Source organism: Cajanus cajan, chromosome 3 (genome assembly GCF_000230855.2).
Source record: "Cajanus cajan strain Asha chromosome 3, NIPB_CcT2T_4, whole genome shotgun sequence".
Classification (NCBI taxonomy): Eukaryota; Viridiplantae; Streptophyta; class Magnoliopsida; order Fabales; family Fabaceae; genus Cajanus; species Cajanus cajan.
In genome coordinates this window covers 14367092-14386872 of record NC_138519.1, presented here as the reverse complement: position 1 = coordinate 14386872, position 19781 = coordinate 14367092, and the positions used below count along the sequence as shown (strand labels likewise).

The following is a 19781-nucleotide window of genomic DNA, read 5'->3' as shown; positions in this document are numbered from 1 at the left end:
TCTCTGGAACGGGCCGTTCCAGTTTCAGAAGGGGTCATTCCAGTTATGAATTTAACACATAATGGCCAGATCCAGAATGGGCCGTTCCGATTTTGGAACGGGCCGTTCTGGACCCTTCTGATGCCTATAAATAGATAGCTTGGGCACAGTTCTCTGGACCCCCAAAAATTTCGTCCAGCACTCCTTAGAGCTTGAAAATTTTCTCTCTCTCTCTTATTGTATTTCTTGAGTTGTGTGAGGCTTATTTTAGTGTGAAAGGTTGGCACAAAGCACCTAAATCTCCATATTTGAAGATTAATAGAGCTCATTCAAGAGGTATTTCAGTTAATTTTCTTCTCTCTCTTTTATTTCTTATCTTTGATAAATATTGTTTATAATAAAAGCAATCATGTAGACATTTTAGGGTCAATTGTATAATTTAAATTTTAAGCATGTAAACAGTTATTAATAAAAAGGGGATTTAATATTTATATTATTATTGTTTATAAAGCTAACTTCATCATAGGGTACCAATTGAGGGCGTTGTAGAGGTGCTTAATACCTTCCCTATACGTAATCGACCCCCGAACCCAATTCTGGTTATCAAGGCCATTATTGGATTTTTAAAAACCTTTTCTTTTTCCAATATTTTGAGTAAAACATTGGTGGCGACTCCGTGAACTCATTTTTCAAAACCATTAATTAAGGATTAGTCTGGTGTCCTGGCATTCCTTAATTGATGAGATCTTTAAAAGAATGTATAAACCATAGGTTCCAAGATCAAAAAATTTTGGGTTGCGACAATTGGAAGTGGCAGGAAAAGATTGTAGTTGACGTTCATCTCGTTGGGTGAGAATTTCAAAATCTACTAATTTGTCAAAAAGTTCATCAAACAATAAAGGAGTGTCTCTAGTGCAAATTGAGGCTATGAATTCACAAAAAGATGGTCCAAGACCATTGAGAGTGGCAATGACATGATCAAGTCATCGACAAGATGGTCGATAAGAGCAAGTTCATTTTCTATTAGTGGTATTGAATGCAAATAATCGTTGACACGGGAGGTGCCTTTGGTAATAGATGAAAAACGTTCTTTTAGAGACATTACATGAGTGCGAGACTTGTTCATATAGTGTTTGGTTAACCTCGTCCATGCAACAACAGAAGAAGTGATCGAGGTCATGACAAGTTGTGCATCAAGGCCACAGGAGTGAGAAACACATAGTGATCTTCACGTATCCAATGGTGTAGGCAGGGTTGACAATGATCGCATTTCCTTCACCAATAGTTGGAGGGATAAGGTTTGTCACCAATGATGTACTTGTAAAGATCATAGGCTAGTAAAAAATGAGTTATTTGAGTATGTCAATTGTGATGATTGTTAAAATTGAGTTTAATAGGAGATGTATGCAGTGGTGAGTTCTACAAGCACAATAGTAGTTAAGGAAGTTATGGGTGGATCGAGAAACAACAACGAATAGGCTAATTTGATACCATATAGAGAATAAAACAAAATAAAGTTTTCTTATTTCAAATATTTTCGGTACAATAGATATATGCATGGATAAATATCCAAAAGATACAAATAAGGCTTAATTGCAGTTTTGACCCCTCAGGTATTACAATTGTACAATTTTGATCCCTAAGGTTTTAATTAGATAATTTTAGTCCTTAAAGGATTGAAGTTGTGCAATTTTAGTCCTTCAATTTTTAATTGAACAATTTTAGTCCCTCAAATATCATAATTGTACGATTTTAATCTCTCCTATTAAAAATTTAATAATTTTAAAATTTTAATATATATATATATATAATATTTAAAATTATACAATTATTTGCTTATTTAAGTTAACACATATTATAATTTTTGTTAATGTAGCAAATAATATATATTTATTATTACTAAATAAATAAAATTTATATATTATTAATATTTTAATATTGCTAATAAATTAATATCAATAATATTTTTAGTATATTTATAGATAAACTAATAATTTGATAAATATAACTTAGTATATATTAATATACTTTTACAAAAAATATAAATATATTAGATAAGATATGTATATTTCTAATTAATATACTTATATTTTTGTAAAAGTATAGTAATATATGATAAGTTACATTTATCAAATTATTAGTTTATCTATAAATATATTAATAATATTATAGATATTAATTTATTAGTAATATTATAAAAATAATAATATATAAATTTTATTTATTTAGGAATAATAAATATATATCATTTGATACATTAATGAAAATTATAATATATGTTAACTTGAATAGACAAATAATTGTATAATTTTAAAATATTGTATATATATATATATTAAAATTATTAAATTTTTAATGAGAGACTAAAATCGTACAATTATGATATTTGAGGGACTACAATTGTTCAATTAAAAATTGAAGGACTAAAATTGCACAATTACAATTTTTTAGGGACTAAAATTACCCAATTAAAATCTTAGAGATCAAAATTGCACAATTACAATACTTGAAAGATCAAAACTGCAATTAAGCCTATAAATAAATATCTTTAATATCTAAAAGATATGATAATATATTAATTATAATTATTTAAATAATTGGATCACAATATCTTAATTAATTGACCCAACAATTTCGCTGGACTGACAATTAGGAATAATATAGCAGTTTTATATGATTTTAGGAATTATGTAGAAATTTTATATAATTAGGTAAAATGGGATTGCAAGAAGGTGCATCTCCTTTTCTAGCATTAAATATGTCCCCTAAACTATATACCAATATAAGATCGTTTGGTATTTTCTCAATGCACATAAATTTTGGGTCAAACTCATGGTCACATATGCGAATTTTTTACGGAAGTGGAATTTTTTTAAAAAAAATTACCAAAAATGCACCTGTTACACTTTATTTATACATCTAGCACCATTCACTGTTCATACTCAGAATTCGGTTCCCGGGAAACCGAATTCTGAGCTTCAATTTTTTTATTTTTTTTTGTGATCAGAATTCGATTTCCCGAGAACCAAATTCTGAGTAATTTTTAATTTTTTTTTTGTGGCCCAGATTGCGCGAATCTTGGAACTAGAACGACCCGTTCTGGAAGCAGAACGACCCATTTTTGAAGTAGAAGAGCCCATTCTACTTGTACACGTAGACTTGGACCAACACATGCAGTGTACGAGTAAAGTCTGATTTTGATCCATGATCTGCTATGTAGTTTTGAATGTAAAAAAAGCAAACAATTATTATATAAAGGCTAAAGTTTAATGCCTACCCTGCAACTTGTCCTTCTATAAGCCATGGCCTCCAATCTTCCACAATGGAGTAGTTTAGAGCCCTAATCCATGCTTGCGTCGATATGAAAGGAACAATTGCATCATGATCTCCGCTGTCAACAACAAAACACCGATTGCCTTGTGAAATCAGCTGGCTCCTGATAGCCACGAGATAGCTAAAAGAAAAAAAAAAAAAAAACAACAGTTTTCAGAAAACTAAAATTTAACTTAAGATGTGAAAATCTTCACCTGTATATTAATGAACGGTATCCTTTCGCACTAAGATTTACATGAATATCGAAGCTACTAGAGATCTGAAACTTAAAATCAGTTTTGTAACAGCGTTCCCATTTGCCTATAGTTCCCTGCAATATATATTAAGGTATGTACATTAATATGTGTATGATATCCATTAACTCTTAAGGCTACTTTGATCAATCTCTGACTCAAATTTCAACCCATTTAGAACTGAACATAGAATTAAGTATTTGTTGCTAATTGTGGTGTTGCATTACCAATCCGCTAAGCATAATGAAGTATATATTATACCAAACCTCTCGAGTATGCAGCGACTTGCGAACACTCTCATCATTGGCCCATTGAGCGGAAATGAAGTCACTAAAAATCTACAATAACGTAAAATGGAGAAAATCAAATTTGGAACATTGTGGACAAAAGATGTGTGAAAGAGTCTATACAAGATATGCAAAAGTTACATTGCAGCATAAGTTTGGCTCTCTCGTATAATAAGAATTAAGAGAGGCCTCAAACTTTTGATACAGATATCTCCTCCACGGAGCTTCATGTTTCTTAGGCAAATCAACTTTGCAGCAGTGTTCCAAAATGTTTCCTATATCAATTTCTGAAAGGCACTGAAGATAAGAAATAACAGTTTACTAATATGCTGAATAAACCGAACTGATCTGAATAGCAAGGGTAGAAAGAATTATCATAAGAAAAATGGGATGTTCATTACTTGCCTCTTCAAAGTAGTTCATATCTCTTAAACACAATTCGTTTCTGGAATCAATATCGATATACTCTCCTTTACAATTTCTCTGCAGTGACTGTCCAAAGACAGTAGATGACTAAGAATCATTGGCATTTCATTTTAACATTCTTTTAGTGAACAAGGATACTCAAATATTTTCATGCAAAATTTAAGTACAAACATATAAGCTGTCTTTACCAACTTTAGTAGAAAATACAACGTAAATAGCTTTATTAAACGTAAGTACAAACATATATTCACAATATCTGTAACACTCCCCCTCAAGCTAGAGCATATATATCATATGCACCAAGCTTGTTACAAATGTAATCAATTCGAGGTCCTTTAAGCGATTTTTGTGAACATATCTACTAACTGGTCACCGGAGGCAGCCGGAGGCAGCAGTCAGAGGCGGCGATCGGAGGCAGCGACCAAAAGTGGCGATCGGAGGTGACGACCACCTGAAGCGACGGTCGGAGTCAGCGACTGGAAGCGGTTGTAGGTGGCGACCGGAAGCGGCGGTCGGAGTTGGCGACCAGAAGCGGCGACCGGAAGTGGCGGTTGGAGTCGGCGATCGGAAGCGGCGGTCGGAGTCGGCGACCAGAGGCGATGACTGGAGGCGGCGGTCGGAGTTGGCGACCGGAAGTGGCAGTCAGAGGTGGCAATCTGAAGCGGCAGTTGGAGGCGGCGACAGGAAGCGACCTGTGGCGGCGGTGTGACGACCCAAGGTGGTGGTCGGAGGCGACAACTGAAGGCAGCAACCAGAGGCGACGGTCAGCAACGTGGCAACTGGCGGCACGATGACCAGAGGCGGCGGTCGGCGGTGCGACGACCGGAGGTGGTAGCCGCCGGCGCAGCGACCGACGACGGTTAGAGTGGGCGACCGGAAGCGGTGGTCGGCGGCCGGCGGTAGCCGGTGGTGGCAGCAAGGGCCTTTGCAAGAAGAGAGAAAAATATATTTTAAAAGAAAAGAACCTAAGCTCTAGATACCATGTTATGATTCAGGAATTGTGTGTATTGTTGTACACATACTAATCTTATTTATAGAGTGAATACAATAAATGATAGAGATACTAATCTCTAATATTATGGAAACTAATCTAATCATATCCCTAATTGATAGTGAGGATAATAGCCCATAATATATGTATCCACAATATCTGTAATATATTCACAATATCTGTAACAATTTCATTTTTCTTTATACCGAGTTTCAAAAGTGACAGAACAAGACAGAAACGAATATAAGGAAGTAATTAAATAATTAATTTGAGTATAGTGAGTAAAAAAAATAAATTAATACTTCCTCTCTTGACTTGGAATTTCTGTTTTGCTAACTTCCACACACCGAACAAGAATCCAAATAATTAGTATATGAGTGTGAGAATATTAGATAAAATGATTATGAAACATTTTCTACTACATTGTTATAATAAGTTGTAAAGACATTAGCTATTAATTGAATAACTGATTCATATTACCAATTAAACCTTTTAAAATTTCTTACCATTTGAAATTTCTTGAACAATACCAGGGGCAGGTATGCCAGAATATGAATCACCTCCGATGTAAAATTCATTTAAAAGAAATTTCGAGTGATCAATCAACCACTACAGAGATTACCATATAAAAAATTAAAGCTTACTAATAAAATGACCAAAATTATATAGCTTGTTTTCAGAATGGTTAGGAGATTGATTCTCCTAAAGTAAGCTATAAAGAAAGGAGAGAAAGAACGACTATGCACGAAATATGATGATAGTGAGTGTACCCTCCTAAGAAATTGATGGGTATGGTGAACTAATTTCCAGTCACTCCGTTGAGCAGTGAGATTTTTTGCATACGAGAAGCCAGACCCAAAAGGAAAATCTGCAAAAATAATGCTACATACCTTACAAAACAAAACATTTACATTAGTGGCACCACATCATCCTCCAGTAACAAAATATTAAACAAAATCATGTAACAAGTATTACTCTCTATACAGTTGTCTCAACACATTACAATCCCATGCTTAATAATTATTTTTATAAATTTTGTGTTTAACTTTAACAAACAAAATCAATGTCAAGTTCATGAGGATGCATTCTGTAACCTATATACCTTAGTCCAGGACTGTGGCCTCAAGATCAAATTTGGCATGCTCCCATCATATGCCTCAGTTTGGAGTGCAAGTGGACCTATTTACACTCAATTGATGACAAAAGTCATTCAGTCTGGGAAAGTTATTAACTGAATCACTTTTTGTAGGATCAACTCAATTGTAGTGAAAAAGTAAAACAAACATGGGAAAATAGTGAAAACACAACAGTGGTGTCAATATTTTGCAGCAGAATGATTTCTGTCTGATGCAAATCTATGCCAAACTGGCTATATTATGGTATTTCAATTAGATAAAAAATAATAATAAGTTGACTTAAAATACAGATATTTCCACATCTATAACTCAAAACAAAATAACATTAGCTGAAGCAACTTGTAGCCTGAGTTCACATATGGCCAAGTTATCAGCAGCGAAAAATGTGACTACTATGTACCAACTGGATACATGATAGTACGGTAGATAGAGCTGAACCAATTGAATGACTGGAGTTAAACAATTATTTGAGTATCAAAATTGCTGAGTGGCCACAGGCCATTGGCCAGGATGTTCCTATCACATGTACACAACTGATTAACCACATTTTAGAAAATAAATGGAGCTAAGGTTTAAAGGTTCTCAATTCTCATGGGAAATACTTGTGCTGACTAATAGAGTATTAGGTAGCATTGCTTTATTTGTATGTTTTGTATTCTTTTGTAAGCTGAGTGGCTTTGCCACGTCAGCATATTAGTTTTGAGTGTGCCTTCCTTTGTAAGTTTGGTTTGTCTATATAATTCACTCTCTGTCATTTTTAGAGATGAATAGAAAATAATAACAGAAGAGAATTCATTTTAACTTTTCTCTCTCTCTGAAACTTTCACATGGTATCAGAGCTTCCTGAAGTCTCAGATGGCTTTCGATCCAAAACCTAATTCTTCCGCATCTCTTTCGTCACACTTTGCTTCTTTTTCGTTTCCGATTACAGAGAAATTATCAGATGACAATTATCTTGTCTGGCTTCAACAAATTGAACCTGTTCTTCGCACGCATAGATTGCATCGTTTTTGTGTATCACTAGAAATTCCGAGTCGCTATCTTACTGAAGAGGATTGTCTTGCTGATATTGAGAATCTTGCATTCGTAGCCTGGGAGTTGCAAGATCAACTTCTTCTTGCATGGCTTCAATCCAGCTTTCGTCGTCGATTCTACCGAAAGTTATTGGATGTCGATATTCATGGCAACTTTGGGAGAAAGTTCATCATTATTTTCATTCAAAGACTAAAGCTCAAGCTCGACATTTACGTTCTGAGCTTCGAAATATCAAAAAAGGTGATCAATCAGTTTCACATGTTCTCACTCGCATCAAATCGATCTCTGATTCTCTTCTTTCAATTGGAGAAACTATTTCACCACAAGAGAAACTTGATGCGCTTCTTGATGGTTTACCTACTGAGTATGAATCTTTGGTTACATTAGTGAATAGCAAGCCTGAGTGGTTTGAATTTGATGATGTTGAATCCTTGCTTTTAGCTCAAGAATCTCGTGTTAATAAATAGAAGGACATTGTTGATTCTGTTTCCACTTTGAATTTAACACAATCCAAATTACCTGAATCAGCTTCTTTACAGAATGTGTTAGTATCAAATACTACACCTCAGGTAAATGTAACTGGTACTGCACCTCAATTTGCAAGTGATGGTTCTCAACACTCTCATGGATTTCAAGCAAGTCGAGGTGGTAGATTTGGTCGCAGAGGTGGTAGTGGTGGACGTTCAGGTAGAGGAAATATTCAGTGTCAAGTTTGCTACAAGTTTGGTCATGAGGCTTCCTACTGTTATCACAGATTTAATCCGGCTTATGCACCTAGTTATCCAAATTTTATGCCTCAACAATCAACCTTCATGCCTCAACAGATGAATTATACCTATCAGCCTTATCCTGTTGGCTTTATGAAGAATCATTTTCAATATGTTCGACCACAGCAGAATGTTACTTCTTCTGCTCCTGCCTCATCACCTCAAGCATTTGTTACTAATGTAATTCCTCCACAACAGTCACAAAATCGGCTTAACCAGTTTCAATTTAATCATAAAATCAAATCTGTTCAGTCTGATTGGGGTGGTGAATTTCGACCATTTACTCAGTTTTTAACCAGTTTGGGTATAACTCATAGATTAATCTGTCCTCATACACATCATCAAAATGGTGTTGTTGAAAGAAAGCATAGGCATATTGTTGAAATGGGATTAACTCTTCTCTCTCAAGCATCCTTGCCTATGAAATATTGGGATCATGCCTTTCACACTGCTGTATATCTTATTAACAGATTACCATCTTTATCTAACAACAAAACTGTTCCCTATCAGGTTTTGTATAGTAAAGATTTGGATTACACCTTTCTTAAGGTGTTTGGGTGTGCTTGTTATCCTTTACTCACACCATATAACACAAATAAACTTCACTTTCGGTCAACAGAGTGTGTCTTCCTGGGATACTCTTCTTCTCACAAGGGATATAAGTGTCTTGATACCAATGGTCGTTTGTTTATTTCCAAAGATGTTATTTTCAATGAGTAACGTTTCCCATATCAACATCTCATACCATCTACTACATTTGTTTCAAACAGTTCCACTAATTTTCCACTTGGGGTTTTGTCCTCTAATGATGTTGCCTCTACTTCTACTTCAAATTCATCGTCTAGTTTGTCACCACTCTCTACTCCTACTTTACAACCATCAACCTCCAATGTTCATCCTATGCAAACTAGATCCAAGTCTGGAATTGTTAGACCTAAACTGCACCCCACACTTTTACTTACTACTACTGAACCTACATCTCTTAAACAAGCTTTATCATCTCCATCATGGAAAACTGCTATGTCTCTTGAATATGATGCTCTAATAAAAAATCAAACATGGACACTTGTTCCCTTACCTTCTAACCGTACTGTTGTTGGCTGCAAATGGGTTTATCGTATAAAGGAAAATCAGGATGGAACTATCAATAAGTATAAAGCTCGCCTTGTAGCTAAAGGATTTCATCAAAAGTTTGGTTGTGACTATAGTGAAACTTTTTCACCTGTCATTAAACCAATTACTATTCGAGTTATCCTAACTCTTGATGTCACATATCATTGGCCTATTAAACAAGTTGATATCAACAATGCTTTCCTTAATGGATTTTTGGAAGAAGATGTTTATATGATGCAACCACCTGGCTTTGAGGTTTCAGATAAAACTCTTGTATGTAAGTTAAATAAAGCCATTTATGGCTTAAAGCAGGCTCCTCGCGCCTGGTATGATAGGCTGACTAAAACGTTACTTGGTTTTGGCTTTGTTCAAAGTCGTTGTGATCCCTCCTTACTTATTTACAAGCAGTCTCAAGTGTGCATTTATATGTTGATCTACGTTGATGATATAATTGTCACGGGAAATTCTCATTCTCTAGTGCAGTCTTTTATCTCCAAGCTGAATGGTGTTTTTGCTCTTAAGCAACTTGGTGACTTGGATTATTTTCTGGGTATTGAAGTCAAACGCACAAATTCAGGTTCTGTTATTCTTAATCAAGCTAAATACATCAGAAATCTTCTGCAGCGAACTGATATGTATAATGCCAAGGGCATCTCTACTCCTCAACAAGCCAAACTTAAGCTTTCAAAGTATGGGTCTGATTATTTTGATGATCTTGTAGCTTACAGATCCATAGTTGGTGCTCTTCAATATGTTACTATTACTCGGCCAGAAATTGGATATGCTGTTAATAAAGTGTGTCAATTTATGGCACAACCTCTTACTTCTCATTGGAGTGCTGTAAAACGTATTCTACGATATCTTCGTGGAACTGTTGATTTTGGCCTGCATTTTCAATCTGCTTCTGCTACTGCTCTTCTATCTTTGCAGGGTTTTTCAGATTTTGATTGGGCTTCTGACGTGGATGATAGATGCTCTACATCTGGGGCTTGTATATTTTTTGGTCCCAACCTTATTTCATGGTGGTCTAAGAAGCAAACTCTTGTAGCTCGCTCTACTGCTGAAGCTGAGTATCGCAGTTTAGCGTTGGCTACTTCTGAAATTTTATGGATTCAATCTTTGCTTAATGAATTACAAGTTCAGATTCCAACTCCAATTCATTACTGTGATAATCAGAGTACTATATCTCTCAGCTATAATCCATTTCTTCATTCCAGAACTAAGCATATGGAACTTGATATTTTCTTTGTTAGAGAAAAGGTTCTCAACAAATCTTTAATTGTCTCCTATGTGCCAACTCAAGCTCAAATTGCTGATATACTTACCAAGCCTCTCTCTAAAGTTCAATTCTGCAATTTTAGAGACAAACTCAAGGTTCTTGGTTCGTCCCAACCTGAGTTTGTGGGGGAGTAATAGAGTATTAGGTAGCATTGCTTTATTTGTATGTTTTGTATTCTTTTGTAAGCTGAGTGGCTTTGTCACGTCAGCATATTAGTTTTGAGTGTGCCTTCCTTTGTAAGTTTGGTTTGTCTATATAATTCATTCTCTGTCATTTTTAGAGATGAATAGAAAATAATAACAGAAAAGAATTCATTTTAACTTTTCTCTCTCTCTGAAACTTTCACACTGACAAAGACATCATGTTAGGTGTTGTGTGTATCATAAGAAGCTCTTAGACGGTTTATTTATTAATCTTATGTTATATGTTGGCGAGTTTCTGATAAAAGATCTTGGTGTAGTACAAATGTTATAACATATTGGAAATCATAAGAAACAGAATTGTTGGGGCAATATCTCAATAACAGAGCAAATATGTTGACAAGGTGCTCGAGAATTTCAGAATAAATTAGTTTAAACCAGTTTGTACTCCTTTATCTGAAATTTTTTTTAAAGTTGTTGGGTCCATCACTGATTATGGCTTGGTATATGACAAGGGTAGGAGTAGGAGCATTTTTGGTTCAGCTTCTTTTGAACAATACAACCACTGTACCTTTTTATTTATTTATTTCTGTAAAAAAAATTGTTCAAATGATTACTATATTTAGTTATGCCTTTATCTCTATCCAATTTTTAAATATTTTCCATTTCATAAGAGAGAGAAATGATAACGGAAGTCATAGTAGGAAATTAAATTATTTTTTAACATAAATAAAGATATTGTTTTCCACATAAACAAACATATTAATTACTTTTCTCAATTAATGTGTTTTTTTCTTTGTCAGAAAGGGATTCCAAAACTTCAAATTTAAGAATCTGTGTAAAGTACTCTAACTCTAAACACTAAACCAATCTATCTATTTATAATATAAAAGTTGAGTTACTCTATATTACGTCGACACGTTAGTTTAAAATATCTCTAAATTGTTGTGATGTCATTCTATATTGCCATTGTCTATCTTATTTTGATATAATTGCATAACTACAAATCATGATATCTCTTTTCAAGGAACTCTATTTTCTTTATTTTATACAAATCTGTTAAAATGTGATACAAACTTCTAGAATAAGCTAGATCATTATAGAAAATACAAGATGTATGCTAGTAACTACTAGATGATACAAACTCTAGAATTATGTAGATAATTACATATAGATAGAAAACTCTAGAATAGATATTTCTAGAGTTTTCTACATAAAACATGAATGATGTGTTGAGGCCTATAAATATGCCATGTACTCAACATTCGTACCAAGCAACTAGTAAGTCATTTGCACTACTCAAATCTATTCCAACTATTCCTCTAAACTAGTTTTCCTCTTAACTAAGCCTATCATTATAAATTTGCCCCCCATTCCTTCTACTAATTAGATAAGTTTTTTCTATTTGATAATTCATAAACTAACAGTGGTACCAGAGCTACGTTCGATCATCTACTGGGGGTAGAAATATTACCCCACTACTTCCGAAAAAAAATTTCCCAATATTCTACCCACTTTCAAAAAAACAAATTCTAATCCATGGCTAACACCATTCAACCATCATCTATCCCTATTCCCATTTTTAATGGTGAAAATTATGATTTTTGGAGTACAAAAATGAAGACATATTTCACCTTCCAAGATTTATGGGACACGATAGAAGAAGGATTTTCTACTCTAGAAGACACCTCAGCCCTTACTGCGGCTCAAAAAAAGGAGTTAAAAGAGAACAAACAAAAGAATTCAAAGGCGTTATTCATTTTGCAACAAGCTGTGACCGACACAATTTTTCCGAGAATAATGGGTGCAACAACAGCCAAAGAAGCATGGACTACGCTGCAGGAGGAGTTCGAAGGAAGTGAAAAGGTACGTGCTGTAAAATTACAAACTCTACGGCGTAACTTTGAATTGTTAAATATGAAGGAATCTGAGACCGTAAAGGACTACTATTCTAAGATAAAAGAAATAGTTAACCAAATGAGAGCGTACGGGAAAAATATTCTTGACAAGAAAATTATGGAGAAAATTCTAATTAGTGTTCCCCGTAAATATGATCCAATCGTGACAACAATTGAGCAAACAAAAGATCTATCTACCTTATTAGTAACAGAGTTGATGGGGTCACTTGAAGCTTATGAGCAAAGGTTGAATAGGCATGATGAAGACTCAACTGAAAATGCCTTTCAATCAAAGCTCAAATTACGGTCTCAAAATAAAGATAAAAGGAATAATGGAGAAACTTCTAGAAATAAAGAGAATTCTAGAAACTTCTCTAGAAATTATCAAAATGAATATCCTCCATGCGGCATTTGCAAGAGGACAAATCATGCCAAGAAAGACTGTCGATATCGTGGAAAGCCACAATGCCGCCACTGCAAAAAATTTGGACATATGGAGAAGTATTGCCGCAACAAAAATAAGTATCAAGCAAACTTTGCTGAAGAGAAACATGGTGAGCAACATCTTTTCTATGCTAGCCAAGATTCCAATAGTGAAACAAGTGGAAGTTGGTACTTGGATAGTGGCTGCAGCAATCATATGGCCAAAGATGCAAGCATCTTCAAGGATATTGACGAATCCATCAAAGTGAAAGTCTGAATGGGGAACGACACTGTCGTTGAATCAAAAGGCAAAGGCACAGTTATGGTAGAGATGAAGAAAGGTATGAGATTTATTACTGGTGTTCTACTAGTTCCCAATCTTAAAGAAAATCTCTTGAGCATTGGCCAAATGATGGAGAGAAAGGTTATACTCTCCATTTCGAAGGAGACACATGTAAAATATATGATAATAAAAAACTAGAAATTGGCCGAGTAAAAATGGAGGAGAGGAATAGAAGTTTCCCTATAAGCCTGAGACAAGGCCCTAACATTGCCATGAAAGCAGAAGTAGACGACTCATGGCTGTGGCATTGAAGATTTGGCCACTTTAATACACATACCTTAAAGTTATTATATCAAAAAAATATGATGAGAGATCTCCCATGCCTAAAAGAGAATAGTGAAGCTTGTGAAGGATGTCTCCTTGGCAAGCAACATCGACTGTCATTTTCAACAGGCAAAGCATGGAGAGCAAAGGACTTGTTGGATCTGATACAGATATATCTGGACCAATGCGGACGTTGTCACTCCATAACAACAGGTATTTCATTCTCTTCATAGATGATTTTTCTAGAATGACTTGGTTCTACTTTATAAAAGCAAAATCAGAAGTCTTTGGTATTTTCAAGAAGTTTAAGACCCTTGTCGAAAAGCAAAGTGGAAAACAAATAAAAGTACTTAGAAGTGATCGTGGCAAAGAATACACTTCCCATGAGTTTGATAAATTTTGCGAAGATGAAGGCATTGAGCGACAACTTACAGTTGCATATTCTCCACAACAAAATGGAGTATCTGAAAGGAAAAACCGCACAGTAATGGAGATGGCTAGATCAATGATCAAGGAGAAAGGATTACCAAACACGTTTTGGGCTGAAGCATGATGGAGGACCATCCATGGTACTTCATGTGAAACCCATCACATGGTCCAATGCTATGACTAATTTTGAGTAGTGTAGGATTTATTTGGTTTATTCCAATTTTACCCTTGTATTTTGGGGTATTTTAGTCATAGGATTTATTTTCTTTGTATTTCCTATTTTACCCTTGTATTATGGGGTGCTTTAGATAATTAGGGTTTTCCATTTTTGGGCTAGGGTGTTTTAGAGGAGGTGACGCAATTTTTGGCAAAGTTTGGACCTATTTTTGGTGTTAGAAAGGCTTAGGCCCAAGTGGAGGGCAAAGGTTGCATGGTCTTATCATGCACCTTGTTATAGCCAATCTAAACCCATAGATTCCAAACTTGGCCACCAAGTTGCATCTAGGGTTAATTTGGCATTGCATTTGGAGTGCATTTGGCCTTGGCATTTTCGGCCATGCAACCCTAAATGCAACTCCTCCTATAAAAACCCCACACCCCACCACTTGTAAACACTTTGGATTATATGAATTTGAGAGAGCATTTCTTTGCCTCAAATCCTATCCTTAGTCCCTAGGTTGCTTCGGCTAGCCTTCCTTCATTCTCCACCCTTGGAGAGTGATACCTAGAGTGGCCTCCACCTACCTTGGAGTGAGCCAACCTAAATCACCAAACACCATCTCCTAAATAGCTTCCGCCCAAACACCTCCCTTTTCACGCCAACCTCCTTTCCTTCACCATATATCCTCCTTTTGTCCACCTTGTTGAACCTAGATCAAGGGCAAGGCTTCCTCTCCTTCATCCCTACATCATTTCATGGAGAAGGAACCCATCAAGTGGTATCAAGAGCCAAGGTTCTACAAGGGTAACATCTAATCTTTTTGTGTCTCCTTTGAGTCTTTTTGCTTTCGGTCACTTTCCTTCTTCTTGTTTTCTTTGTGTGGCCGAATAGCTTTGGGGTTCACACCTTGTTCTTTGTGAGCCTTCCTTGCAATTTTAGGTTTCCATGTTTTTAGGGTTGCCATGTTTTTCATTTTTCTTGAGTCTCATATGAAAATGCCATGAACATGCTTTTTGATTTTTGAATCCACCTAAAGTTTTGTCTTTGTATGTTTCCTATATTTTGTCCATATAAATTCTATGTATGTGCCAAACACTTTGCATGAAACACATCAACAAAATATGCCATCTTGCATTACATAGTGGGCGTGACATATATGAACCATCTAGGAGTCATTCATGCATGCTATTTAGTCCTAGCATGTTCTAAGTGATTTTGTGATTTCCATGTGTAAACATTTCCTTGCACATGCATAACCGCCCACTCTCCCTTGCATTCTCACTTGATTTGGTTGTCTTTCTATGCCAAAAGAAACCCTAAAAGAATCTAAGAGGTGTGATGAAATTTGGTGTATAACAACTTGTGCTAAAAAGAACAAAACCAATTCCACTCAAAAATATTCCCTAAGGACCTCTAAATTCACGCCACTTGTCCTACTCTTTCTCTCCTAAAGTTTAACCTAATTTTTGACCATCCACAAGTGCAAAACCTAAGCAACATTTGGGCTTAATTTAACAAAAAAATTTCGGACCCAAGACATATAAAAGAAAAATTGCCGTGAAAAGAAAGAAAAAGACTAGAACAAAAAAAATTCTTGGACCAAAAAGGACTTGTTGCTAGACTTGTGGACTTGGACAAATACCTATGCATTTGGGAGTTGGACTTATGACAATTTGACCTTATTTTTGGGACTTTCCTTTGGCTGGACCGAAAAACAAAAAGAACTTAATCAAGTGGACTAAACACTAACCTAATTCTAGTGCCTTTCTAGGATTACTCTTTGTGTGCTTCCTTTCTTTGATTGAGTCTTAATTTTTTGCTTGTCTTTCTTGGCCTCTTTTGTTTTGTCATCTTAAATTCTCTTTGAGTTTAGCCTTTCTTAATTGTGCTTTTCAGTTTTTATTTCTTGGACTCTTGCTTTGGGTTGGTTTTAATTTCATTGTAGGTCAAAACCCACTCTAGTCATTTTTCACACCTTTGGTGGATTTGAGTGGAGGGGTGAACCGAATCCAAGCCTAGCCTTTGGAGGGACTTACACCACACATAAAGGAGTGAACAAACACTTGGAGAGGTCTAACACGTTTGTTCATTGTGAAGGAACCCATTTGGAGGAGTTTGAAGACTTGAATCTTTGTTTTACTTGATTTTTGCTTAATTTTTTCTCTCTCGGCCTCTTTGTGTTTTTGGCCTTAGCTTCTTTATTTTGGTTTGTAATTTGGCCATTATTAAACCTCTTCAACTTGGTTTTAGTTCGTGTAGTTGAAGGTGATTTGAAAACCTTCACCTAGGACCTCGACTAGAACATGTTTTAAGTGCTTTCCTTTTGCATGTTTTAAAGCTTTTAGTAGTATAATTACTTAGGACTTTATCTTTGTGCAATTACGTTTAGAAGGCTTGTTTTGCCTACTAGGGGTAACGTGCACACACTCACCTTTGATTGTGCCAATTCGTTTTTGTAAGAAAAGTAGCAAAAGGCTTAGTGATTTTTACTTGATAGGGCTTGGTTATTAAGTGATTCATTGTAGTCCACCTCCCCTTGAAAGTTCACTTTGTGCACTTAGGCCTTTCCTACCTATCTTGCACCTTGAAAACCTTTTTGTGAAAACCTTTTATCACTCACTCTTTGTGAAAACCATTTTCAATCCCTTTTTTTGAAAAACAATTTGTGAAAACCTTTTTCTTGATCAAAGATGAGTGATCATTCTAGTGTCCATGGTCATAATTCTCGTAGCACTAGGTCTAGTGTTAGGGATGAACTTAGGGAATTGAAAGAGTACCTAAGAAAAAAAGAAGAGGAAAATATAAAAAGAGAAGAAGAATTGAAAAGGAAAGAAAAAGAGTTTGAAAGAAACAATGAGGAAATAAAAAGATTACTTGAAAGATTAGTTGTGGGAGGAGAGGCTAGTGGTTCAAGACCAAAAGTCACTTCTCCTCAACCCTCAAGAGGAAAGGGGCATATGTATGCAAGTGCTCATGAGGAGGAAGGGCATCATACCCAACCTCCAAGTGATATCTTCTTTAGTAGTCATCACAATGATGATTACTATCAAAGGCCCCCAAGACATCATAGAAATAGGGAGTCCTCCAATAGGGAACCTAACATCAATCTTCCCCCATTTCATGGCAAGGATAATGTTGAAAATTATTTAGATTGGGAAATGAAAGTTGAGCAACTTTTCTCTTGCCATGGAATAAGTGAAGATAGGAAGGTTTCTTTAGCAACCCTTAGCTTCCAAGGGCATGCTATGTATTGGTGGACCTCCTTAGAAAAAGAAAGGAGAATAAATCATGAGCCCCCAATCCAATATTGGAATGAGCTCCGTAGTGCCTTAAGAAGGAGGCATATTCCTCCATACTATGACCGAGAGCTTATGGATAAGCTTCAAAGATTGAAACAAGGGTCCTCTAGTGTGGAAGAATATAGGCAATCTATGGAGTTGCTAATGATGAGGGCTGGGATTAGGGAGGAAGAGAGGACCACAATCTCTAGATTTCAAAGTGGTCTTAATCTTGAGATAAGAGACAAAGTTGAACTTTTACCTTATAGGGATTTAAACGAACTAGTTCAACTTTGTTCAAGAGTGGAGCATCAACTTACAAGAAAAACTTTTCGAAAAGAATCCACTCCCTCTTATTCCAAGAATTTTAAGAAGGAGGGCCACTCTTCCCTACCTTATCCCAAGGAAGAAAAAGAAAAAGAAAAAGAAAAAGAAAAATCATCTTTTAAAGCACCTTCCAAAGAGTCTAAGTCAAGTGAAATCAAGTGCTTCAAGTGTCTTGGAAGAGGACATATTGCTTCCCAATGTCCTACAAAGAAAACTATGGTTTTAAAAGCCCAAGACCACTATAGTAGCCTTGATGAAGCTACTTCTTCTTCCTCTAGTAGTGAAGGAGAAGCCATAGATTCCGAGGAAGAAATTTTACCTTGTGAAGGAGACCTATTGTTGGTTAGAAGGCTCCTTAACAATCAATCTAGTGAAATTGATCAATCACAAAGAGAGAACTTGTTTCAAACAAAATGCAAGGTCTTAAAAAGTACTTGTTCTCTCATTGTCGATAGTGGGTCTACTTCTAATTGTTGTAGTACTAGATTGGTTGATAAGCTAGCCTTAACTACAAAACCTCATCCTAAACCTTACAAAATGCAATGGATCAATGAAGAAAGAGGTGTTGTAGTTAACCAACAAGCAAGCATACCAATCTCTATTGGCAACTATAAAGAAAATGTTTTGTGTGACATAGTGCCATTAGAGGTTAGTCATGTCTTGCTTGGGAGGCCATGGCAATTTGACAAGCACATAATCCATGATGGCCTCACCAATAAAATAAGTTTCCAACACTTAGGTAAGAAGTTTGTGTGGTGTCCTCTATCACCCTCTCGAGTGAATGAGGACCAACTCAAACTAAAGGCTAAGAAAGATGATGAAGAGAAAAGCAAAAACAAAAACAAAAAGAAAAGAAAAGAAAAAAAGAATTTTTCCTTTGAAGAAAAAGGGTTAGGTTCAAGTGAACCTTAACCCTTGTGCCATCCTCCTTCTTTTGGTGCCAAAGAAAGATGGCAATGGAGGATGAGCACCTTTTTAAAAGCCATCATTGCATAAAAGGCACCCAATCCCTAAGATCGATAATTTGGTTAATGAATTGTATGGGGCCAATAATTTAAATGGTGATGCCTCTTTGGCTCTCCCCTTTGCCCTAAGCACTGTCATTCAACAAATTGTGTACTTAAGGATTGCATAGTTAAGTTTTAATATTTTACTCCCCTAATTGTGGTTTCACTTCTTTTGAAGGATCAATGGAGTGGAAGAGCTTGAAGATTTGTGGTCAAATCCTTCTCAAGAAGGAGGGTATGATGGAGGACCATCCATGGTACTTCATGTGAAACCCATCACATGGTCCAATGCTATGACTAATTTTGAGTAGTGTAGGATTTATTTGGTTTATTCCAATTTTACCCTTGTATTTTGGGGTATTTTAGTCATAGGATTTATTTTCTTTGTATTTCCTATTTTACCCTTGTATTATGGGGTGCTTTAGATAATTAGGGTTTTCAATTTTTGGGCTAGGGTGTTTTAGAGGAGGTGACGCAATTTTTGGCAAAGTTTGGACCTATTTTTGGTGTTAGAAAGGCTTAGGCCCAAGTGGAGGGCAAAGGTTGCATGGTCTTATCATGCACCTTGTTATAGCCAATCTAAACCCATAGATTCCAAACTTGGCCACCAAGTTGCATCTAGGGTTAATTTGGCATTGCATTTGGAGTGCATTTGGCCTTGGCATTTTCGGCCATGCAACCCTAAATGCAATTCCTCCTATAAAAACCCCACACCCCACCACTTGTAAACACTTTGAATTATATGAATTTGAGAGAGCATTTCTTTGCCTCAAATCCTATCCTTAGTCCCTAGGTTGCTTCGGCTAGCCTTCCTTCATTCTCCACCCTTGGAGAGTGATACCTAGAGTGGCCTCCACCTACCTTGGAGTGAGCCAACCTAAATCACCAAACACCATCTCCTAAATAGCTTCCGCCCAAACACCTCCCTTTTCA

The 19781-nt window shown here is 35.9% G+C and overlaps 1 protein-coding gene and 1 long non-coding RNA gene across 2 annotated transcripts in view; both read right to left on the bottom strand.

Annotated features, from left to right (window-relative positions):
- Positions 1 to 3237: 3237 nt before the first annotated feature.
- LOC109791836 (serine carboxypeptidase-like 19) overlaps positions 3238 to 19781 on the bottom strand; it is a 54278-nt gene continuing 37734 nt past the window's right edge. The window contains exons 2-6 of the mRNA XM_083070502.1: positions 4238 to 4324; positions 3974 to 4129; positions 3812 to 3883; positions 3507 to 3622; positions 3238 to 3370 (exon numbers count right to left, since the gene is read on the bottom strand). Coding sequence (XP_082926628.1) covers positions 3253 to 3370; positions 3507 to 3622; positions 3812 to 3883; positions 3974 to 4129; positions 4238 to 4324 — 549 coding nt within the window. The 3' untranslated portion in view covers positions 3238 to 3252. The remainder of the gene's footprint in view (positions 3371 to 3506; positions 3623 to 3811; positions 3884 to 3973; positions 4130 to 4237; positions 4325 to 19781) is intronic.
- Positions 5437 to 19781, bottom strand: part of LOC145955580 (uncharacterized) — a 42178-nt gene continuing 27833 nt past the window's right edge. Inside the window, exon 2 of the long non-coding RNA XR_014432226.1 lies at positions 5437 to 6428. This is a non-coding gene — a long non-coding RNA (uncharacterized LOC145955580). The remainder of the gene's footprint in view (positions 6429 to 19781) is intronic.